Source organism: Hyla sarda, chromosome 9 (assembly GCF_029499605.1).
Source record: "Hyla sarda isolate aHylSar1 chromosome 9, aHylSar1.hap1, whole genome shotgun sequence".
NCBI classification, from domain to species: domain Eukaryota; kingdom Metazoa; phylum Chordata; class Amphibia; order Anura; family Hylidae; genus Hyla; species Hyla sarda.
In genome coordinates this window covers 183,631,554-183,656,959 of record NC_079197.1, presented here as the reverse complement: position 1 = coordinate 183,656,959, position 25,406 = coordinate 183,631,554, and the positions used below count along the sequence as shown (strand labels likewise).

The 25,406-nt window shown below is 45.9% G+C and overlaps 1 protein-coding gene across 2 annotated transcripts in view; it reads right to left on the bottom strand.

Annotated features, from left to right (window-relative positions):
• PCDH11X (protocadherin 11 X-linked) overlaps positions 1-25,406 on the bottom strand; it is a 1,464,252-nt gene that overhangs the window by 10,512 nt on the left and 1,428,334 nt on the right. The window contains exon 6 of one of the 2 annotated variants that reach the window (XM_056538960.1): positions 8,825-8,875. The exons of the other annotated variant lie outside the window; for it this stretch is intronic. Coding sequence (XP_056394935.1) covers positions 8,825-8,875 — 51 coding nt within the window. The remainder of the gene's footprint in view (positions 1-8,824; positions 8,876-25,406) is intronic. 2 annotated transcript variants of the gene reach the window in all.

Here is a 25,406-nt window from a genome sequence, read left to right as displayed (position 1 = left end):
AAGCTAGGGCAGAGTGTAAAGTGATTGTGGGGGAAAGCCCTAAGCCCTGCATGAAGGAGGAGAAAACCGCCAAAGCGGTATCATAAGCCCGGATCGTGCTGGGAGCTAAAGACTTCTTGATTAGAGTGTTGGCAATGGAGACGTATCTGGCTAGTCCGTTAGCAGTTGTTGGAACGGAGGCACCGGGACTCCGACCCGGTCTGCGTCTGGTTGTACCTGAAAAAACACACCGAATTTAGCCCGAGAGAGTGCATCAGCCGCCAAGTTCTTCCTACCTTCTATGTGCTCGATCAAAAAATGGAAATTGTGCTGGAGAGACAACAGAATGAACCTCCTGACAAAGCGCATTATGTGGGGGGACCTAGAGCGTCCTCTGTTGAGAATGTCGACTGTAGCGGAATTATCGCACAGAAATCGAACTGTGGAGTTAGCCCAGGAGTTTCCCCAGACAGCAGCGGCGGCTACGATGGGAAATGTTTCAAACAGGGCTGAAGTTACTGTGAAGTCGGGAATGTTGCGGATCTCAGCTGGCCAGGGGCCGGCTAACCATTTGTTCCCGAAAATGGCTGCGAAGCCAACCGATGAGGCATCGGACACTATAGTCGGGGACCCGTCTGATAAAGGGGGAACGAAGAAAGAGACACCGTTCCAGCTCTCCAAGAAGTGATCCCACATGAGTAGGTCAGCCATCGCCTCATTGTTGATGTGGATGACCTGCCTCTGACCCGATACAGAAGGGAGAAGGTCCAAAAGTCTGGATATGAAGGCTCTCCCCTGCGGGATGATCCTCATAGCGAAAGCCATCATGCCCAGGAGGCTCTGGAGTTCGACCCTGGTTACTGTGCGACTCCTGGATAGGTTGTGTATCATCTCCCGGGTTCTGACTAGTTTCTCCTGGGGAAGCCTAGCCTGCATGTTTACAGTGTCTAGGATGACGCCCAAGAACACCAGTTGCCTGACGGGGCCCTCCGTCTTGTGAGGTGCCACTGGGACCCCGATTTCCTTGAACAGAGACAGTAGTGAAGTGAGGTTGAGAGGAGCGAGACTAGGATGTTCGAGTAGTAAGAAATCATCCAGGTAATGTATGACGTGCTGGCAGTCAGCCACGTTCTGGAGTGCCCAATGCAGTGCTGTGGCTAGTTGGTCAAAGAGCCAGGGGCTGCTCTTTGCCCCGAATGTGAGCTTAACTGCGAAATAATACTTGTCCAGCCACCTGACACCGTGCCATTGCCAGAGGTCTTGTCTGATCGGGAGTAGTTTGAAAGCGTCCGTTGTGTCCGCTTTGGACAACCAAGTGTTTCTCCCTAACTGTAGGATAATCTGTATGGCTCGGTCAATAGTAGCATATTTCATGGAGAACTCGTCGGAGGGGATTAAAGCATTGATGCTGGGAATGATGGAGGAATAAGGCGCTGAGAGGTCATAGATTAATCTTCTTTTATTGGAAAATTTGCCTGTGGCAAGCCCCAGAGGGCTGACTCTCCAACATGGAAAAGGGGGAACATCAAAGGGACCTATCATGAAACCTTTTGCCAGTTCCTGCTGGATTAGCCCGGACACGATCTCTGGTTCGGAAAGGGCTGACGACAGGTTACCACATTCATGCGTGCTTTGCGGCAAAGCGACCAAACCTGTGTGGAACCCATCGCAGAAACCCGCCACCAGCCATCTCACCCAGTCGGGCTCAGGATGACCAGCTAGGACCTGTGCGAGGACCTGGACCTGTACCACGCCTAGTCATGCCTGAGGGCCCTTCCGGGAGCAGATAGAGCTGGGGTGAGCCCTGAAACAAATGAAACACACGTGTAGTAGTCTGCAATTGCTGTACACGCAGGAGGAAAGATTGAAGTTATTGCAGATCTGGGTCTTGCCCAGGTACCTCACTGGTCTACCGAGCCTATCTAGGGCGGCCACGTTCCTTGGAGCTGGAGGGGTGAAGGCGTTCAGGCTCCTACTGGTGCTGGGTTCCCCTGGGTTGCTGACCTGCGGGCACCAGCTGGAGGAATGCGTGGTCACCCCGCATGCGGTGCAGGAGGGGGCTTTCAGACCCGCGAAATGTTCGCAGTATAGCTCCGTGTCTATGGACCCCCAGTTGGTGACGTAGCCGAACTGCGCGTATGCGGCTGCTACTTTTGCTGAAAAAGACTTGTGGTACTCGTAGAACGTGGTGCCCCCGTACTTGTACGCCATCTGCACAACCCTGTGTAAGTACAGGTCCAACTCCTCCCTGCGGCCAGGGCTGACTGAACAGAGTACGTCCCTGAATAGTCCAAATGCCAGCACAAACTCAGTGACACTCAACTTCCTGCTGAGCCTAGCGTCCTTGCTTTTGAACGTGACCGCCAGCTCCCCGCAGGCAACGGTTTTGGTATCATGTACGTCCGTGGTGGCAATTAGCAGAGAGGCGAGGTTGACCTCTTTTCCCTCAAGGATGTCCTTTTTTATGGCTGCCGGGATGAAATGTGCGGGCGTGATGATCGGTGGAGGATGTGGCATACCTGAAGGCGTGGCCTGAGAGGTAGAAGCCGTGGGCGACGCTGCGGTCGGGACTGCTACGTCGCTCCTGGAGAGTTCCATTAGGTCTAGCCTAGCCTTGAAACCTGACACCGTCGTAAGCACCTCAGTCATCATCGTGTGAAGCTGAGACAAGGAGGCGCTTGAAACTTGATCCTGGGCCGCAGCCTGGCTACCCCGGGGGGCTTGGTCAGCATTCAGCAAGTTGAATAACTCGCCCTTCCTAGCTGAGGCCGGAAAGGGGACACCCCTCCTTCTCAACTCTTCCATTAGCCTGGGGATGGTCCAGGACCTGTACGAGGGCAAGCTGCCTCGGTCCGAGGCCCTGGCAGGAGTCTCAGGAACCGAGAGTGCCTCCTCGATATCCGCTGGCTGAGACATGCTGCTGGCAACCTGTCCGGGCCATAGAAGGGTGCCGGCAAGAATAAGAGGGAAAGAGAACAATAAAAATGACTAGAGAAAAAAAAAAAAAAAAAAAAATATATATATGTATATATATATACCCTCCCTATATATGTATGTATACTCTCTGTACACAGTTTTTTTTTTTTTTTTTCCGTTCTCCTGGCTACAGGAGGGAACTGACCTGCTGAATTTCCTGAAAGCTTCCAACACCGGGAGTACTGACCGCACGGTAATGGCTTCCAGCTGTGGATATTTAAGGGAAAGATTAATTACACATGAATGTGACCGACCGAAAAGGCGTGATGGAGGAAAGTGTGATACTGAAACTGAGGCTAAATGTATGCTGTTGCGCTGAAGAAGAGTCAGAACAGCATACGCAGAGGACCCCACTGAAGATGAGTCAGACGCAGGTGATCCTCTGCCTATGAGTGATGTCGAGTCGTTCTGAAGAAGAGTCAGAAATAACCATGTCGTCAAGCCCCAACTGAAATTGAGTCAGGCTGGGGCCGATTGACGTGAGTGTGGTGACGCACGTGGCTCTGAAGACGTGTCAGTAGCAGCGTCCTAACCGGTGGCGGGAGTGCTCGTGACTGCGTAAATGTACGGGATGAATATGGAGTGATAGACGGGGGGAGAACATACGGTTCCCCTCTCTAATATTGATTCTGTAAGTACCTCAAACTGAAAGCTGTATGAGATGTATACGGGAATACGGACACAATCCGACCACCTGGTACCCTGTGGAGCAAGCAAAACGTGATGAGGCAGGAAGCACCCTGACTGACCGTGACTGCCAACGTTGACGAGCCACCGGCCGTCAAGCTACATATATGTATACAGTGACATCAAGCAAACAAGTTCCGTGCCGTAGTGGTGACAAGCAGCTCCCAACCCCGCTCCCTTGACACCCCTTCCCCCTGGCAACCAGGACCTGCTGGGCCTGGCGACTCCTGCCATGTGCCCGCCTTGTATGTGAAAACGAGGGGGGGGGGGGGGGGCTGGAGCAGTGGTGGGAAAGAGTCGCTGCCCCCTGGAGAAATCCGGCGTGATTAGTAGGGCCTACGTGCCACTGGAGGGAAGCTGTGGCCTCCGTGCGTGGCTCTAACTGAAACCGAATCGACCCCCCCCCCCCCCCAGCCGAGCGGCGAAGGGGAGCGGGACTGTATTGCAGGTCCTGGGAAACCCCTCCCCTATGGCCGGGGCCGTTTGTGTGGAGGCCGTCAGCGGCAGCGTCCTACGGCTGAGCAGCGGCAGCGCCGCGGCGCCGGACGACGCCGTCACTGAAACCCCGCCCCCCCCCCGGGCCAGAAGCCCCGCCCAGCCAGCGCACGGCAGGAGATGGCGTGGAAGCGGGGCACCAGGCCCGGACGGAGCGGCCGGGCCGACGAGCGGCGGCGGCGGCGCGGCTGAACCAGGGAGGTCCCCCACCCACACCCGGAAGCGCAACACCGGGGAGAACGCCGTAGTGCAGGGCCCAACAACCCGCTCCCCCCCACGGCCAGCCGAGCGGGTGCTGACAGCCGGCAGGAGAGGACGGGCCGCGCGACCCGCAGGAGCAGTGCTCCCCCAGAGCGGCAGCGAGCAGGTGGCAGGCGGGTAAACGGTACAGGGGCCTGGGCCTGCGGCAGGAGTGAATACTTACCGACCTGAAACACGAAACACGAAATAACTGCAACCCACTGCAAACAACTGACACCTCCGAGACGTACGCCCTAACACGGTATCCTGCAAGAGAAATACCGCCCACGAGTCATACGCCCCTACCTGAGGGAGAGGGGAGTTTATATACCCCACGCCACTCCCACAAATGCAGCCAATTAGGCTTTTTACCTGCTTCCACTCTGGATCCTGAACTGATAACACTTCTCTGTGAACTTAAAGTGCTACTCCGGTGGAAAACTATTTTTATTTATTTTTTTCATATCAGCTTGCTCCAGAAAGTTCTACACATTTTGTAAATGACTTCTATTAAAAAATCTAAATCCTTCTAGTACTTATCAGCTGCTGTATGCTCCACAGGAAGTTGTGTAGTTCTTTCCAGTCTGTCCACAGTGCTCTCTGCTGACACCTCTGTCCGTGTCAGGAACTGTCCAGAGTAGGAGCAAATTCCCATAGTAAACCTCTCATGTTCTTGACAGTTCCTGACACGGACAGAGGTGTCAGCAGAGAGCACTGTGGTCAGACTGGAAAGAACTATACAACTTATTGTGGAGAATACAGCAGCTGATAAGTACTGGAAGGATTTAGATTTTTATATAGAAGTAAGTTACAAATATGTTTACATTTTTGGCACCAGTTGATTTGAAAAAAAATGAAAAAAAAAAAAAATGCATGTCTTCCCCAGGAGTACCCTTTTAACTTACAGAACACTGGTCTCCAAACTATGGCCCTCAAAATGTTGCACAACTACAAGTCTTAGCATTCCCGGACAGCCATTGCTGGCAAAATTGCGGCATCTTGGTATGATGTCTTTTAGTCCATAGCTGGTGCAACTACGCCCTTGTGAAACTTCTGCCTATTGTCTCTAAACTAAGTCCCTCCGGATTTTGCACAACTACAACTCCCAGTATGCCCAGACAGCCAACGGCAGCTGCAGTGACAGTTAGGACACCACTGGTAAATGTAGAAATCTAGAGGTTGCAACAATCTGGTAATCACCTGCATGTTGGGAGTTGTAGTTTTATAACATCTGGAGGGCCACAGTTTGGAGACCACTGTTATAAGGGTCAATGGAAATTTTATTTTTATTCATTTATTTATTTTATTTATTTCTATTGGTTTATTATATTTATTTTTATTTTTATTTTATTTATTTTATTATTTTGTTTATTATTTTAGCTATATATTTGTGCTTATTTATTTTTATTTTATTTATTATTTAAGTTATTTATGTATTTATTTACTTATTTATTTGTATTTTGTTTATTTATTTTTATTTTACTTATTATTGTACTTATTTATTTATTTACTTGTTTATTTTTATTTGATTTATTTATTTATTTTTATTTGTATTTTATTGGTATTTTATTTATTCATTTTCATTTTGTTTATTATATTAGTTACATATTTATGTGTTTATTTTATTTATTATTTTAGTTATTTATTTATTTTATTTTATTTATTTTTATTTTATTTAGTTATTTATTTAGTCTTTATTTTTGGGCTTCCAATGCTATTAGGTATATGAGTCTTTGAAATGAAGAACTAAAATAAGAAGGTTTAACCTAGAAATCGACTCTTGGGAGGATCTGAGGCTCAGGAGGCGGTTGAATCCGTATCAGACGCACGAGTCTTGTTTGCTCGCGGTGGTTTGTGCTTGATGTAGATTTCATATCTGGAGACACGGTAATTATGGGCTTTTACAGGGTAGACAGACAGACAGCAGTGAGAATGGCGTGCTTCATTTCCTTCCTCCTGATGTTTAGATTGAAAATGCCCATCAAACGATATCAGGTAGAGCCGGGCGGGTAATACTAATACTTATGTGCTACAGTCTATAGAGTCAGGGAATATCTACTATGGAAATGGGACTAATGTGAGGTTTATAGAGGAAAAACATCTAGGTAATAGTGTATTTGAAAAAAAAGTCTTTAAAGTATTTATTTGAAGGTAATACATATTTTACTTATCGTTACCTAACCTTATATAATGCGCAAGCTTTCTTTCCTACATGGCAATTTGGGTTACTTTGTATTACTTATCCTGTATATCCTGTATTATACTCCAGAGCTGCACTCACTATTCTGCTGGTGAGGTCACTGTGTACATACATTACATTACTTATCCTGTACTGATCCTGAGTTATACCCTGTATTATACTCCAAAGCTGTACTCACTATTCTGCTGGTGAGGTCACTGTGTGCATACATTACATTACTTATCCTGTACTGACCCTGAGTTATATCCTGTATTATACTCCAGAGCTGTACTCACTATTCTGCTGGTGAGGTCACTGTGTACATACATTACATTACTTATCCTGTACTGATCCTGAGTTATATCCTGTATTATACTCCAGAGCTGCACTCACTATTCTGCTGGTGAGGTCACTGTGTACATACATTACATTACTTATCCTGTACTGATCCTGAGTTATATCCTGTATTATACTCCAGAGCTGTACTCACTATTCTGCTGGTGAGGTCACTATGTACATACATTACATTACTTATCCTGTACTGATCCTGAGTTATATCCTGTATTATACTCCAGAGCTGTACTCACTATTCTGCTGGTGAGGTCACTGTGTACATACATTACATTACTTATCCTGTACTGATCCTGAGTTATATCCTGTATTATACTCCAGAGCTGTACTCACTATTCTGCTGGTGAGGTCACTGTATACATACATTACATTACTTATCCTGTACTGATCCTGAGTTATATCCTGTATTATACTCCAGAGCTGTACTCACTATTCTGCTGGTGAGGTCACTGTGTACATACATTACATTACTTATCCTGTACTGATCCTGAGTTATATCCTGTATTATACTCCAGAGCTGTACTCACTATTCTGCTGGTGAGGTCACTGTGTACATACATTACAATACTTATCCTGTACTGATCCTGAGTTATATCCTGTATTATACTGCAGAGCTGCACTCACTATTCTGCTGGTGAGATCACTGTGTACATGCATTACATTACTTATCCTGTACTGATCCTGAGTTATATCCTGTATTATACTGCAGAGCTGTACTCACTATTCTGCTGGTGAGGACACTGTGTACATACATTACGTTACTTATCCTGTACTGATCCTGAGTTATATCCTGTATTATACTCCAGAGCTGTACTCACTATTCTGCTGGTGAGGTCACTGTGTACATACATTACATTACTTATCCTGTACTGATCCTGAGTTATATCCTGTATTATACTCCAGAGCTGTACTCACTATTCTGCTGGTGAGGTCACTGTGTACATACATTACATTACTTATCCTGTACTGATCCTGAGTTATATCCTGTATTATACTCCAGAGCTGTACTCACTATTCTGCTGGTGAGGTCACTGTGTACATACATTACAATACTTATCCTGTACTGATCCTGAGTTATATCCTGTATTATACTGCAGAGCTGCACTCACTATTCTGCTGGTGAGATCACTGTGTACATGCATTACATTACTTATCCTGTACTGATCCTGAGTTATATCCTGTATTATACTGCAGAGCTGTACTCACTATTCTGCTGGTGGCGTCACTGAGGGACTTGTTACACCCCATAGAAGACTTCTGAAGATCAATGAATTTCTTTTTGTTCCCTCTTAAATCATCTCGTATTATACTTTGTTACATTGCACCAACTGTGAGTATGAAAAGTACTAAAATAAGTTGACAGCTTCCGGATTTTAACCAGGCGCAGGTACGGCTCCGCAGAGTTTCGTCTCATTACAGAACAAGCAACAATTAGGCCACAATTACTCAAATTACCTCTAAGTGAATCACGACTACGCTACATTATATTTCCCCGTCACGAATCCTTATCTAGCTGAGCCAATACAATCCTCTGTGCTGCCAAGCATTTCACTCCTAAAATATTTCTTCATAATAATAATCATAATACATATTATTAATATTATTATTATTATTATTATTATTATTATTATTATTATTATTATTAATAATAATAATAATAATAATAATTATAATTAGTAATAATAATAATAATAATTAATAATAATAATAATTAATAATAATAATAATAATAATAATAATAATAATAAAAAATAATAATAATAAAATACAAATAGTAGTATTAGTAGTGCCAGCTTAGCGGGAGGGCAGCGGAGTTATGCACGGGGGGGCAGCCATGAGACATGAAGCCACGGAGGGGATTGGGCCAAGCATAGGGTTTTAGCCATAACATGGGGGGAAATTACCAATTCCACTTACCCGGGGGCCCGAATGGAGGCGCCTGAGTGATACAATTTAGTAGGTGTAATTCTGCAAGAAACCATTTTAGGTGGGGAAAAAAAGCAATGGAGAGGGATTGTTAGCATGACAGAGGGTCTGAATAATGAAGGCATAACATCACATAGTGAAATATATTTGGAACTACTTGAGCTCTATGTATTTTAGGTGATCGCTGCGACCTCTAGACTACTACAGTTACCAGTGGTCTCCAAACTGAGTCCCTCCAGATGTTGCCAAACTACAACTTCCAGCATGCCAGGACAGCCGTTGGCTGTCCTGGCATGCTGGAAGTTGTAGTTTAGCAACATCTGGAGGGACTCAGTTTGGAGACCACTGCCTATGAGGACATGACCAGTGATGTGAAGGGGAGGAGCTGTTATTACTGCTCATTAGATGTGTGACTCAATAGACAGGAGTTAGGAGGGAAAGAGGGTAGGAGGGATGGGAGGTCTCATTCAGAGCCTGTGATGTGACGTCACAGCTTACAAAGGAAAGATCACAGCCGATATGGAAGATCTCTGCACTATGGCTAATAACAAAAATATGCAAAGAAGGACAATTTAAAATAATACTTGTGAATAGTGAATAACTGCAAGTGCTCTATATCAACTAATGTGCGACCCACTGTGTAGTCCAATACATGATAATGCACAAGAAAGTGCCGGAGTCACTGATTATCATTTAAAAATATATATTTTACTGATATGCATTAAAACATAGTTACACAATAAAAAAATAAAAACATCCCATGGGAGGGAGAATCCCAGTTGATAGACAATTCCACATCACAAAAATACACTATACACGTAGTATGGGGTGACTGCTCCTCATGTTGCAAATATCCCCAAGTGAAAAAAATCTTTTACTACTTATAAGGTGCAAAGTTATAAGAATGTATACATACGACTGATGTAGATACAATACACTGAGGACCGCTATGGTGGCGCATTTTTCTCTTTCCAACGGAGATTTTCCCTCCCATGTGATGTTTTTATTTTATTTTTTTTTTTATTTTTTTTCTTTGTAACTATGTTTTAATGTATATCAATAAAATACACTACTCAAAACAATAAAGGGAACACTTAAACAACACAATGTAACTCCAAGTCACTGACACTTGTGTGAGATCCCACTGTCCACTCAGGAAGAACACTGCTTGACAATCAATTTCACATGGAACAGACAACACGTGGAAATGATAGGCAATTAGCAAGACACCCCCAACAAAGGAGTGGTTCTGCAGGTGGGGACCACAGGCCACTTCTCAGTTCCTTTGCTTCCTGGCTAATGTTTTAATCACTTTTGAATGCTGGCGGTGCTTTCACTCTAGCGATAGCATGAGACGGAGTCTACAACCCACACAAGTGGCTCAGGTAGTGCAGCTCATCCAGGATGGCACATCAATGCGAGCTGTGGCAAGAAGGTTTGCTGTGTCTGTCAGCGTAGTGTCCAGAGCATGGAGGCGCTACCAGGAGACAGTACAGTACATCAGGAGACGTGGATGAGGCCGTAGGAGGGCAACAACCCAGCAGCAGGACCGCTACCTCCGCCTTTGTGCAAGAAGGAGCAGGAGGAGCACTGCCAGAGCCCTGCAAAATGACCTCCAGCAGGCCATAAATGTGCATGTGTCCACTCAAACGGTCAGAAACAGACTCCATGAGGGTGGTATGAGGGCCCGACGTCCACAGGTGGGAGTTGTGCTTACAGCCCAACACCGTGCAGAACGTTTGGCATTTGCCAGAGAACACAAAGATTGGCAAATTCACCACTGGTGCCCTCTGCTCTTCACAGATGAAAGCAGGTTCACACTGAGCACATGTAACAGACGTGACAGAGTCTGGAGATGCTGTGGAAACGTTCTGCTGCCTGCAACATCCTCCAGCATGACCGGTTTGGTGGTGGGTCAGTAATGGTGTCGGGTGGCATTTCTTTGGGGGGCCGCACAGCCTTCCATGTGCTTGCCAGAGGTAGCCTGACTGCCATTAGATACCAAGATGAGATCCTCAGACCCCTTGTGAGACCATATGTGTCACGATGCCGGCTGGCAGGAGGTGGATCCTCTGTGCCAGAGAGGGATTGGCGTGGACCGTGCTAGTGGACCGGTTCTAAGTCACTACAGGTTTTCACCAGAGCCCGCCGCAAAGCGGGATGGTCTTGCTGCGGCGGTAGTGACCAGGTCGTATCCACTAGCAACGGCTCAACCTCTCTGGCTGCTGAAGATAGGCGCGGTACAAGGGAGTAGACAGAAGCAAGGTCGGACGTAGCAGAAGGTCGGGGCAGGCAGCAAGGATCGTAGTCAGGGGCAACGGCAGGAGGTCAGGAACACGGGCTAGGAACAAACAAGGAAACGCTTTCACTAGGCACAAGGGCAACAAGATCCGGCAAGGGAGTGCAGGGGAAGTGAGGTAAAAGTAGGGAGTGCACAGGTGGAAACTAATTAAGCTAATTGGGAAGATTGGGCCAGGCACCAACATTGGTGCACTGGCCCTTTAAATTGCAGAGACCCGGCGCGCGCGCGCCCTAGGGAGCGGGGCCGCGCGCGCCGGGACAGGACCGACGGAGAGCGAGTCAGGTACGGGGACCGGGGTGCGCATCGCGAGCGGGCGCCACCCGCATTGCGAATCGCATCCCGGCTGGAGGCGGTACCGCAGCGCACCCGGTCAGTGGATCTGACCGGGGCGCTGCAGCAACGAGGATGAGGCGAGCGCTCCGGGGAGGAACGGGGACCCGGAGCGCTCGGCGTAACAGTACCCCCCCCCCTTGGGTCTCCCCCTCTTCTTGGGGCCAAAGAACCTGAGGAAAAAAAACTCAATTTTTCCGTGATGAGGTCCGATGCACATTAGGAGGGGTTCTGTGCGGAAACGCGCGAGACAGTCCAATCTTTCATTGTTAACACAATAGATGTAGAGGGGTCTGGCGAGACTGGTCACAGGGACGTAGAACCTGTTGATAAGAGAGACCAAAAAAATTTTTCCTGCAGATCCGGAATCCAAGAAGACCATAGTAGAGAAGGAGAAGGTAGAGGCAGACATCCGCACCGGCACAGTAAGGCGTGGGGAAGCAGAGTTGACATCAAGAACTGTGTCACCTTTGTGCGGAGTCAGCGTACGTCTTTCCAGGCGGGGAGGACGGATAGGACAATCCTTCAGGAAGTGTTCGGTACCGGCATAGTACAGGCAAAGATCCTCCATGCGGCGTCGTGTCCTCTCTTGAGGTGTCAAGCAAGACCGGTCAACTTGCATAGCCTCCACGGCGGGAGGCACAGGAACGGATTGCAGAGGACCAGAGGAGAGAGGAGCCGGGGAGAAAAAACGCCTCGTGCGAACAAAGTCCATATCCAGGCGGAGCTCCAGACGCCATCCGGAAAAACGCATGTCAATGCGAGTGGCAAGATGAATGAGTTCATGTAGGTTAGCAGGAGTCTCTCGTGCGGCCAGAACATCTTTAATGTTGCTGGATAGGCCTTTTTTAAAGGTCGCGCAGAGAGCCTCACTATTCCAGGACAACTCGGAAGCAAGAGCACGGAACTGAATGGCGTACTCGCCAACGGAAGAAACACCCTGGGCCAGGTTCAGCAGGGCAGTCTCGGCAGAAGAAGCTCGGGCAGGCTCCTCGAAGACACCACGGACCTCAGCGAAGAAGGACTGGACTGTGGCTGTGGCAGGATCATTGCGGTCCCAGAGTGGTGTGGCCCCAGACAAGGCCTTTCCAGAAAGGAGACCACGGCAGAGTCTAGAGTCCTCATCAAATTTGTCCGGCAGGGACAAGCAGGGGTTAGGAGCGGCCGGTTGCTGCGGAGGAGTTGCAGGAGCCGGCGGAGGAGATGGTTGTTGCAGCTGCTGTGTCTGTGACTGAAGTTGTTGTAACTGCGGCAGCAGCTGCTGTATCTGTGACTGAAGTTGCAGTGTCACGGAGGTCAAGTATGCCAGCTGGTGATTTCGTTGGGCGATCTTTAGGGCTTGCTGGGCGACCAGTGTGGGGAGGTCGGCGACAACTGGCAGAGGAACTTCAGCGGGATCCATGGCCGGATCTACTGTCACGATGCCAGCTGGCAGGAGGTGGATCCTCTGTGCCAGAGAGGGATTGGCGTGGACCGTGCTAGTGGACCGGTTCTAAGTCACTACAGGTTTTCACCAGAGCCCGCCGCAAAGCGGGATGGTCTTGCTGCGGCGGTAGTGACCAGGTCGTATCCACTAGCAACGGCTCAACCTCTCTGGCTGCTGAAGATAGGCGCGGTACAAGGGAGTAGACAGAAGCAAGGTCGGACGTAGCAGAAGGTCGGGGCAGGCAGCAAGGATCGTAGTCAGGGGCAACGGCAGGAGGTCAGGAACACGGGCTAGGAACAAACAAGGAAACGCTTTCACTAGGCACAAGGGCAACAAGATCCGGCAAGGGAGTGCAGGGGAAGTGAGGTAAAAGTAGGGAGTGCACAGGTGGAAACTAATTAAGCTAATTGGGAAGATTGGGCCAGGCACCAACATTGGTGCACTGGCCCTTTAAATTGCAGAGACCCGGCGCGCGCGCGCCCTAGGGAGCGGGGCCGCGCGCGCCGGGACAGGACCGACGGAGAGCGAGTCAGGTACGGGGACCGGGGTGCGCATCGCGAGCGGGCGCCACCCGCATCGCGAATCGCATCCCGGCTGGAGGCGGTACCGCAGCGCACCCGGTCAGTGGATCTGACCGGGGCGCTGCAGCAACGAGGATGAGGCGAGCGCTCCGGGGAGGAACGGGGACCCGGAGCGCTCGGCGTAACAATATGCTGGTGCGGTTGGTCCTGGGTTCCTCCTAATACAAGACAATACTAGACCTCATGTGGCTGGAGTGTGTCAGCAGTTCCTGCAAGAGGAAGGCATTGATGCTATGGACTGGCCGCCCGTTCCCCAGACCTTAATCCGATTGAGCACATCTGGAACACGTCTCGCTCCATCCAACACAGACTGTCCAGGAGTTGGCGGATGCTATAGTCCAGGTCTGGGAGGACATCACTCAGAAGACCATCCACCACCTCATCAGGAGCATGCCCAGGGGTAGTAGATAAATTTTGTGTGATTTTGTCGTCAGCACATTCAACTATGTAAAGATGAAAGTATTTCATACGATTAGTTCATTCTTTTAGATCTAGGATGTGTTATCTTAGTGTTCCCTTTATTTTTTTTTGAGCAGTGTATATTTTTTATATGATAATCAGTGACTCCGCCCCTTTCTTATGGATAATAAAATTATAGTAGTAATTTGCTTTATTATACTTTTTGACACCAAACACAGATTGTTTCTTTTGCTGAAAACCCCCTTTAAAGGGTACCTGCAAAGTTGAGTACCTGTCCATTCAGATTGGCATGGAGAAATGTAGTTTGCCAGTGATTTCAATGTGTAAGTCTAGTAAATTTGAAATGACCTCATGGATGGAACCCACTTATCGTTATATAATTGCCGCAGCAACCCAATTGCCCAGCCCGGACTTGTGCCTCATGTTGCTGATCTGAAGAATGGGTGGATGTTCAGCTTGATAGATACCATTGACCAAACCCTGGTCTTCTCATCTTCGTCCGATCCTCTGATGCTCTCTCTTCTTCCTACGAGCTAGTTGAGTGCTTGGAGATGGGACTGCCTGTGCAGCCAATCACTGGCCGTCATGTCTCAGGTCCTACTCCAAGGGTTCTTTTCGGAAGCAGTAAGGAGAGAGAACAATGGAGACCAGACAATTGGTATGCTCCCCAACCTGTGACTCACCAGCTGTCGCAAAACTACAAATCCCATCATGCCCTGACAGCCTTTGGCTGTCAGGGCATGATGGGAATTGTAGTTTTGCAACAACTGAAGAGCTACAGGTTGGGGGACACACATCTAAGATGTTGGGGACCTGTTAACTTCTCTGTATAGCCCGAATGAATCTCGAAGCCAGAGCTACAGTCTAGATGGCCATGCCATTAGGGGCCGATAAATCTCGAAGCCAGAGCTACAGTCTAGGTGGCCATGCCATTAGGGGCCGATGAATCTCGAAGCCAGAGCTACAGTCTAGGTGGCCATGCCATTAGGGACCTATGAAGGTCTCAACGGAGATGGTGGCTTCTTGTGAAGTCTATAGAAAGGACGGGTCTCGTTAACTGTAGCTCAATGATTAGAATGAGGACAAACCATGCCATGTAATCGTTCATCTTCGTCATATAAGAAGATATGGGAGATAATGGCCGCGTTGTCTGGAATATTTATACGACAACGAGTGCCCGGGTCAATATATTCTCCTGTTTATGCGCAAAGCTTTCACCGCGCAGAAATCAATGCTCACGAAGCCTCTAATTTGATATCTGAATATTTTAAATATCAAAACCACAACATTTTAAACAATTAGGATAAGAAGTCTCTTTAAATCCTGTTTCCCCGCAGCCATGTATTTATTTGATCTGCCACTTACATTGATATTAGCTCTAACCACATATTATTATTATGTACTTTGATTATGGTTGGCGCCCTTAGGCAATGAAAGGTCAGCCTTCTCGTGCGTGTGTGTGTTTTGACTATAATGTCTGTTTTGCCTATCGCCTCTAATGGCATGCATGCTTTGCACTTTATCCCAATGCCTCCTACGTAATTTCGCTCTGGCCTGTCAATCAAATTCTTTCGAGAAACGTGCGCAAATGTTCACGCCCTCTCTAAACGTAAAGGATCACTTACACCTACTTTCATTTCCCAGGCAGAAAGCTCTACTTTGACAGTGAATAGTGTTGTAATTTGCCCTTCGGCTGTCGGGACATGATGGGAATTGTAGTTTTGGCAGCAGTCGCAGAACCGCAGGTTGGGGAACAATGCCCTAAAGCCTTTTTGACATCGGATGAAGCCATCAGAATATCTGAATCTTTACATGTCACCTTTCAGTGTTTGGAGGTTATTTTCTCTAATAATATTAGGGAATTGCTTTGTGAAAGATTTTACTGGTAAAACCTTAAAGGGGTACTCTGCCCCAAGACATCTCATCCCCTATCCAAAGGATAGGGGATAAGATGTCTTATCTCGGGGGGTCCCATCGCTGGGAACCCCTGCGATCTTGGCTGCGGCACCCCAGACATCCGTTGCACAGAGTGAACTTCGCTCCATGACGGATGACTGGCGATGTGGGGCGGAGGCTCGTGACGTCACAGTCATGCCCCTCTCGTGATGTCACGGCTATGCCCCCTCAATGCAAGTCTATGGAAGGGGGCGTGACGGCCATCAAGCCCCCTCCCATAGACTTGCATTGAGGGAGCGTGGCCGTTATGTCACAAGCGGGGTGCGAGCGTGACGTCACGAGCTGCACCCGATGCTCTAAACGAATGGCGGGTGCAGCAGGAAGATTGCGGGGGTCCCCAGCGGCGGGTACCCACGATCAGGCATATTATCCCCTATACTTTGGATAGGGGATAAGATCTCTAGGGGCGGATTACCCCTTTAATGCCAGGTTCTGGTGAAGTCCTTTCAAGGGGTTCTCCATCTTGGACAACTATTTGTTAGATGGGTCCCTAGACGATAAAATAAGCTCACAAGGTGTCTCCATGCTTGGATTCCCAGAGATCAGCTGGGAACCTGGTAGTAATTGCTCAATTTCCCTGCAGCGCCACCACAGGAGAAATGATGCATTACACAGTATTGGTCCTCCACTAAATTTTTTCGTAGCCCATCTCTTTACTAGCTAAGAGTTGACAATCCAAAACAAGGAAAAGAAAAACTACAATAAAAGACTGTTCGCACACTACATCTGTTCCAAAGTGCATATCAGTAATCTGTGCTTTGGAAGAAGTGAGGAACCCGGTCTTTAATAGGAGTCCCTGTTACTCTAAATAGTTGCCATGCTGTTAGGATGCCATATAAATTACATAAAAAGCGGTGAGGCATGTACTATATTGTATGCCTCTCTGCTTAGTGAACCTTCATTGAGCAGGAAAAGAGCATTTGACCGATTGAATATAAGGAGTGTAAGTGGTGATTCACAGCATCGCTGCTTTCTATCTTTATTCGGCTGCAAAGTCCTCAGGTCAGCGAGTTTACAGACTCACACAGCCCCACCACTTACTGTACAGGAACATGGACATGAAATCTGGTAGTAAGTGCTCAATTTCTCTGCAGCACCACCACAGGAGAAATGATGCATCACACAGTATTTGTCCTCCACAGAAAATCTCCTTACTGTCCATGAGATGACAGTCCGAAAACAAGGAGAAAAAAAAAGCTACAATAAATAAGGGACTGTTCACACACTATAACTGTTCCAAAGTGCATGCAATCATTCTGTGCTATGGAAGAAGCAAGGAACCCTGTCTTTGATAGGAGTCCCTGCTACTCTAATTTTTGAAGTTTTGCAACATCGGGAGGGCCACAGTTTGAGACCACTTATATAGCATGTGTATGGGGGTAGGGTTGTAGTAGATAGCTGGCGGCAAACAAGAACTATGGGGGGCATTCATCATTCCAGGTGTAAGTGAAGCATTTTTCTACACCTTTTTTTGTGTGCTGGTAATGTGTAGGAGCACCAAATTTATTATAAGGTCACAGGGCATTTTTGGAGGTACACATTTTCTGAATTTTCACTCTTCACATCCACCAAAAAGCTAAGCTAAGTCTGGGCGGGTGTAGTTTAGAGATTTTTCGGTGGTTTTGCCCCGGTTTTTGCACCTTTTTACAAAAAGTCTCAGTTGATAAATGCATTACCCCTGCAAAAGTCTAACTTTAAAGGGGTACTCCGCTGAAAAAATATCCAAAGAATAGGGGATAAGATGTTAGATTGCGGAGGTCCCGCCACTTGGGCTCTCCAGGCTGGCAGCAGTGCCATCCGGAACATAGAACCTTGCAGCTTCCGGGTTAGTGACGCCAGCCCTCTTAACTTCGCTCCGTGCCCGATGACTGACGATGCCAGCTGCCACACCCTCTCTATTCACATCTATGGGAGGAGGTGTGAAGGCTGTGTACGAGCCGTCACGCCTCCTCCCATAGATATGAATGGACAGAGTGTGGCAGCTGGCATCGTCTGTCATCAGGCACGGAGCGGAGTTTGGAGGGATGCCGCAACGGAGATCGCGGGGGTCCCCAGTGGCTATCCTTGGATAGGGGATAAGATGTTTTCAGCGGAGCACCCCTTTTACAGCTGGTCTGTGCACACTTTTTTTTATTTTTTAAAAGTATAAACCAAAAAGGCGCAAAAACATAGCCCGAGGTGCAGCGCTGTGCAAACCCACACACAAAAACAGCTCTAAAGACAATGATAAATGCCCCCCATGTGTTTTGCCAGCTTTACCTTTATGGTCCCCCATTCTACTAAATGATTTCTCTATTTGCATTTCATAAAATGAATCGAGAGAAAACTAAACACGAAACTTTGGAAAAACTTCAGGCACCATAAATATCTAATAACCTTGACCTTGTTGTGATGACGGTATTTTTTATTAGCACTTCATACGGTGTGATTACTGAAGGACCTTGTTACTGAAGAGGATAATACACAATTAAACTTAATTAATGATGTGATTATTCATTTATGTTCAATGATTTATTTCCATCAGAATGTATCTCTATGTGGCACTTTTTCCTTTCAAATAACATCATTGTTAACTTGTAAAGTCATCGACGATGTGAGGGACTCACAAAGGTCACCGCAGCGGTTTTATTACCCTCATTTACAGAAATTCTGCTTTTAGGGTCATGACTTTTTGGCTGATGTAGAATAATAGTATGAATTATGCTTTAAACTGGAATTTCTAATTTCTCTCTTGTAGATATATCTGCCGTTAGTGCCTCATGATCTCTGAGCTGATAGCAAGGTCACCCAAGGTCACGACTTTCTACGCCTACACACATCTTCCACTGCTACGCTGTACTTCTATCGCCATTTGCTGAGAAATGGGTTCCACTTTACACCCTTTTTTTTTTCTAAAAAAAGTTTTTGATGCAATTTTTTGAGCCAAAGGAAGTGAATTTGTGTAAAAAAAATGGAAAGGAATGGATTAAAAAAAAAATGATTGAATAGAAATTCAGTGTATTAAAAAACTAAACACTGAGAATTAAAGGGGTATTCTGGGCATGAATGGAGGGGGCGTGGCGTGAGGTCATGTCCCCTGTCCCGGAAACCTGGAGGTTTCCAAAACTGGAGATGCAGCTCCCGCATAGAATGCGGGTGCTGCAGGGAGATCGCATGGGGTCCGAGCGGCGAGCTCCACGTGATCAGACATCCTTTGGATAGGGGATAAAATGTTTTTGCCCGGAATACCCCTTTAAACCACTGTAAAGTCATAAATAGAGACCATTATAAAGAGATTTCCACCCCTTCTTGGCTTTAATCAACAAATACTGGTACAATATACTGTGAATGATGCCGTATGGTGTTTTTGCAAAAAGCATATATATTTTTTTTTTTTGGGCAAATATATAATTTCTGGAATGTACAGGACTAATTACAGCAGTGGGACTCCTGTGCCTAAATGTCAAAATTGAATTCTTCTTGGCAATTCTAGTGTGAAACCAGCCTTACTATTTTATGGCTACAAATACAATGGAATTTACCATGCAAGAACATAGCCCAAAGGAACAACTTAAAGGGGTACTCCACTGGAAAACATTTTTTTTTTTTTTTTTAAATCAACCGATGCCAAAAAGTTAAACAGATTTGTAAATTACTTCTATTTAAAAATCTTAATCCTTCCAGTACTTATCAGCTGCTGTTACGATCTACAGGAAGATCTTTTCTTTTTGAATTCCCTTTCTGCCTGACCACATTTCTCTCTGCTGACACCTCTGTCCATGTCAGGAACTGTCCAGAGCAGGATACGTTTTCTATGTGGATTTGCTTCTACTCTGGACAGTTCCTAAAATGGACAGAAGTGTCAGCAGAGAGCACTGTGGTCAGACAGAAAGCAAATTCAAAGAGAAAAGAACTTTCTGTGGATCACAACAGCAGCTGATAAGTACTGGAAGGGTTAATATTTTTTTTAATAGAAGTAATTTACAAATCTGTTTAACTTTCTGGCACCAGTTGATTAAAAGAAAAATGTTTTCCAGTTGAGGACTCCTTTAAAGGTTTACTCCGCCCCTAGACATCAGATAAAATGTCTAATTGTGGGGGTCCCGCAGCTGGGACCATTGCGATCTCTGTGCAGCACCTTTTAGAATGCTGGGTGCAGGCGGGGGGGGTCGTGATGTCACAGCTACACTCCTTGTGATATCCCAACACACACCCTCAATACAAGTCTATGGGAGGGGGCGTGGCAGTCGCCACGCCCCCTCCCATAGACTTGAATTGAGGGGGCATGGCGTGAAATCACGTGGGGGTGTGGCCGTGACGTCACAACCTCTACTGCCCACTCCAAGCGTTCGGAACAAAATGTTCCGAATGCTGGGGCAGCGGAGTACCCCTTTAGGTTCACAGAACCATTGTGCTCTGACCCATTCTGGGTCCGTTCTGTGCTTTTTTTGTGTGTGTGCCGGACTAGTGTTGAGCGCGAATATCTGAAATGCTAATTTTTACCGTGAATATCGGCACTTCGCGATTTCGAGAATATTTAGAATATAGAGGTATATATTCGTAATGAGGAATAATTGTTTTTTTTTTCTTCTTCACAGTACACATCACAACAATGACATGATCATCCCTCCCCGCTTCCAGCTTGTGGTCCAAAGAAGGCTCCGATATTATTTACCGTGTGAGTCGGTGTGGAGCGCGAATATTTTGTATATGTGAATATTCCCAAATATCGGCACTTCCAGAGGACACTGATCCCTCCCTTCTTTCAGGTAAAAGATTTAATCGCCCATGCGCACTATGCAAATTTCATTACAAATTTTTGCATGGAAAAAAAAGGGAACAAACAGAGTGAATGTGCAAATTTGACGAATATTCGTTCATACTGTATATTCGCGAAATATCGCCAATTTGAATATGGCCCCTGCCGCTCGTCACTAGAAAGGACCCTGAATGGGTCAGAGCACAACTAACACCGACGGTTCCCGACAGATCCCACTGACTTTAATTGGGTCCATCAGGAGTTTGTTATTTTAATGAAGTTTAATAGAGAAAAATGAAATACAGACATGCAGTATTTTTTCCTCTGCTCCCCTCTAATCCTTCCAACACAGCTCACTTTACCGGAGCACAACAGCCGTGTGAACGAGCCCATAGCTGACCCAATGGTTGTTTATTATAATTTGTGGGTGAAGATCTGTTTTAAAGGAAATCTGTCATCAGTGTCACCTGTCGGTACAGACAGGAAGTGCAGGTGACACTGATGATAACAATACTTACCTGGTCCCATTCCATGCTGTAGTTCTCTGGCAATCTTCCTGGTATCTTCAGCTCCAGGCCTGATTTGGAGCATGGGTGGAGCTTAGTGACATCACCGCTGCTGTTCTCTGCTGGGTCCGGCTTCTAGCAAAACAGCAGCGGTGATGTAACTAGGCTCCACCCTTGCTCCAAGTCAGGCCCGAAACTGAAGATAACGAAGAGGATTGCCAGCGAACGACAACACGGAACGGAACAAGGTAAGTACTCTGTACAGTTGTCATCAGTGTCACCTGCACTACCTGTCTGAACCGACGGGTGACACTGATGACTGATTTTCTTTAAAACTAATATTTAATTTTATTAGGAGTAGAAATAGACAGTCTGGTACCGCAGCTTCACACACCTGCGGACTATCCAGTGATCCGGCACGCTACAGCAACGTCCAGGTGAACATAGAAACTGGTGGTGGTGCAAAGCTTGCGTGAGGAATATAAGTGCAATATTCAATCAAAAAGAAGAAAATCAAGCGCACTCACCATTAATGATGCTTCTTCAGTGTTCTTTATTTCGTGTCACTGTGACAAGGTGCAGGGGGGGGGGAGGTTGCGGGAGAGGTCAAACAGGCCTGTTTGACCTCTCCCGCAACCTCCCCCCCCTGAACCTTGTCACAGTGACACGAAATAAAGAACACTGAAGAAGCATCATTAATGGTGAGTGCGCTTGATTTTCTAATATTTTATTTTTTTGTAGCAAAATTACAAAAACAATAGAAAGAAACTATTTCAATGACATGGGCCTCTTCCTGTGTTGATGCCCCTTATTGGGTCATAAGTAGAGTTTACATGGTAGCCATACAGATATACAACAGACCTGAGGAACCGTCATCCAACCGCTTGGATATTCTAGGTTCTTATCCAAACCAACATTATAAGATTCCGGTGTAATGATACATTGACCATCGTAGATGGGATTTATGAGCTTTAGCCACAGCCATGAGGATGAAGATGTCCTCGCTCACATGGGGTCCACCTATTGACTAGCTTTCACATCAAGTATTGATTTACTGTAGAGCTGAAGAAAAAATACCCATGATTTTCCGGAAAGTTGTCTCCTGCCTTGTTACCATGTAGTGAACTCCCTGACACCGACACATAGCGGAGCGCAGGACTAGCAGGTGCTCGCTGCATGCAAAGTACCTTCACCTCTACCCAAGGGATCCCGAAGGCTTCTCCATTCTGAATAAAATTAACATTTCCGACTTGATGATTTCCCTTTAACTTTGACACTCGCAAACATTTACATTTACATGTTTAAAGGTGCTTGAATTACTTGTCACCTTAGAACAAATAGCCTGGAATCCGGGTGATAGACGGCGCCATCTAATAGTCATTACCGAGCCGCTCTTCTGTGATGTTCTTAATCGCGTCACACCGGGGGAGTTCGTCCTCATTAGAACCGCAACGCTCCGTACAACATGGAAGAAGCTGTGGCAGTGCATGATGGGACTTGGCATTCTACACCACTTCATGTTGTCAGGTGATAATGATTGTATTAATAGGAAAAGGTAGAATATGGTGAATGTTGGGCATAAAGCTTAAAGGAAAAAACTTTTTTTTTATATACCAACTGGCTCCGGAAAGTTAAACAGATTTGTAAATTACTTCTATTAAAAATCTTAATCCCTTCAGTACTTATGAGATTCTGAAGTTAAGGTTGCTCTCTGATGACACGCGTCTTGGGAACCGCTCAGTTTAGAAGCAAATTCCCATAGCAAACCTCTTCTAAACTGGGCGGTTCTCGAGACACATGTCATCAAAGAGACAGAAAAGAACAACCCTAACTTCAGAAGCTCATAAGTACTGAAAGGATTAAGAATTTTTAATAGAAGTAATTTACAAATCAAAACTTTCTGGGGCCAGTTGATATATAATTATTTATTTTTTTTCCTGGATAACCCCTTTAAAGGGGTACTCGGGCTAAAAACATGTTATCCCCTATCCAAAGGATAGAGGATAAGATGTCTGATCGCAGGGGTTCCCAGCGACGGGCAGCAACGGCAGTGGCGGCAGGGGCCGGAACACGGAGGCTTGGAGCTTCCGTGTTCATAATGTCATGCCACGCCCCTCCATTTATGTCTGTGGGAGGTGGACATCACGATCACGGCCTCCTGAACCTGCCGTTCTCAACACACTATGGATAGGGGATAAGATGTCTAACAACGGAGGACCCCTTTAACGGGGAAACTCCGGTGGAAAACATTTTTTTTTTTAATCAACTGGTACCAGAAAGTTAAGCAAATTTGTAAATTACTATATAAAAATCTTAATCCTTCCAGTACTTATCAGCTGCTGTATGCTCCACAGGAAGTTGTGTAGTTCTCCAGTCTGACCACAGTGCTCTTTGCTGACACCTCTGTCCGTGTCAGGAACTGTCCAGAGCAGGAGAGGTTTGCTATGGGGATTTGTTCCTACTCTGGACAGTTACTGACACGGACAGAGGTGTCAGCAGAGAGCACGGTGGTCAGACAGAAAATAACTACACAACTTCCTGTGGAGCATACAGCAGCATATAAGTACTGAAAGGAATATGATTTTTTTTTTTTTTTTTTAAATAGAAGTAATTTACAAATCTGTTTAACTTTCTGGCACCAGTTGATTATATATATATATATATATATTTTTTTTTTCCCACCGAAGTACCCCTTTAAATGACACCTGATACTTCCTTGATTAGAGTGATCTTACTGCTCGTCCTTCTTGATGTTATCTATGGCTATATCTCCTATTATTCTGTATCTACTGTGTCTTATATCATCTTCCATATTATCCAGTGCTTTATATATTATATGAAATGTGGTAATTAAAAAAAAGAAAAAAAAAAAAAAAAAGAAACATTATAAAAAAAAATGTTCCACAGAAGAAAAAAATCTAATTGCTATTTCTCTCAGCAATCTGTGATGTTTTCCCTCATTGTATCCCAGTTTTGCCTATTGCAGTCGGTTTGTGATATGAAATTACATAGTGTTCTATAACATCTAGAACAATGCGATACATTAAGCTCAATCAAACCACAATTATTCCATATTCAGCTTCATTAAGAACATTACGGCTTTATCAGGGAGATGACAAATATTATTCTGTGAGTAGAAGAAATGACAACAGATTATCCGTGCACAGGTAGCGGCGCAGATGGAGAATTCCTGGTATGTAACAATGGCGCACACCCTGCGTCTCTGGACGTAGACAGCTGCTGTAATGACTCATTAATGATAATACAGTCACTTAACCCTGCGGGCGCAGCGCAAGGAGAAATCTGTCATTTGTCATTAGCAGAAGGGAAACAATCAGGAGACCAGGGCTCAAATATAAGGGGGGGCACATTCGGCTACAGCTGTTTCTGTTGTGACAGATTGTGGTCAGGGTTCAGAATGAAACTCGTAAAAATGTAAATCCCCCCAAAAATCTAAGTATTTAAAAGAAAACGTCTCAGAAATGAGTTATTATCTCTCTGTAATATAATCTACCTCCTCCACGTGTGCCTGCAATGGTTCCTAACACTACAATAGCTGGGACCATTAACGGCCGCAACCCATGTGATGGGGAGACCGGCCGCTCCCAGCAGAGATGTCATTGTACTGCAGTGGTCACCTTGCCAGAAGCAGAAGAGTCACGGCTAAAAGTTGACTAAATAATAAAGGTGTATACAGTATAATACACTATCTCCAACTTCCCAAATACATAATGTAGGCACAGATAGTGCTGTCCCCCTGTCTCCCTTAGTAATTGATGCAGCCTCACTGTCTCATAATGGTGTAAGGTCAGACTACTGCCTCCCTGTCTGTCCTCATCAATTACAGTGCAGATAGTGCTGATTCCTTCTCTTTCTCCCTGTCTTTTTATATAAATGATATACTGTAGGTACAGATAGTACTGTTTTTCTCTCTCTCCCATTATCTGATGTAGGTGCAGATAACACTACCTTTCTGTTGCCTCCTGTAACTTATGTAGGTATGAATAATAATGCCTCTTCCTGTAAATTCAGTAAGTACATATATGAGTCTGCCTTTAAATTATGTAAGTACAGATAGTACTGCCTCCCTGTCTCTCCCTATAAATGATGTTGGTACAGATAGTACTGTGTTCCTGTGCCAGTCATATTAGAGGAACATATACACCCTGTTCCAAATTATTATGCACATGATATTTTTCTTATTCACCTAAATAATTAATGTAAATAACAGTCAGCATAATTCTCATGTTATCAACTATTAAGAGAACAATTCTAATGATAACAGGATTTTTTTTAAACATAAAACACTTACAA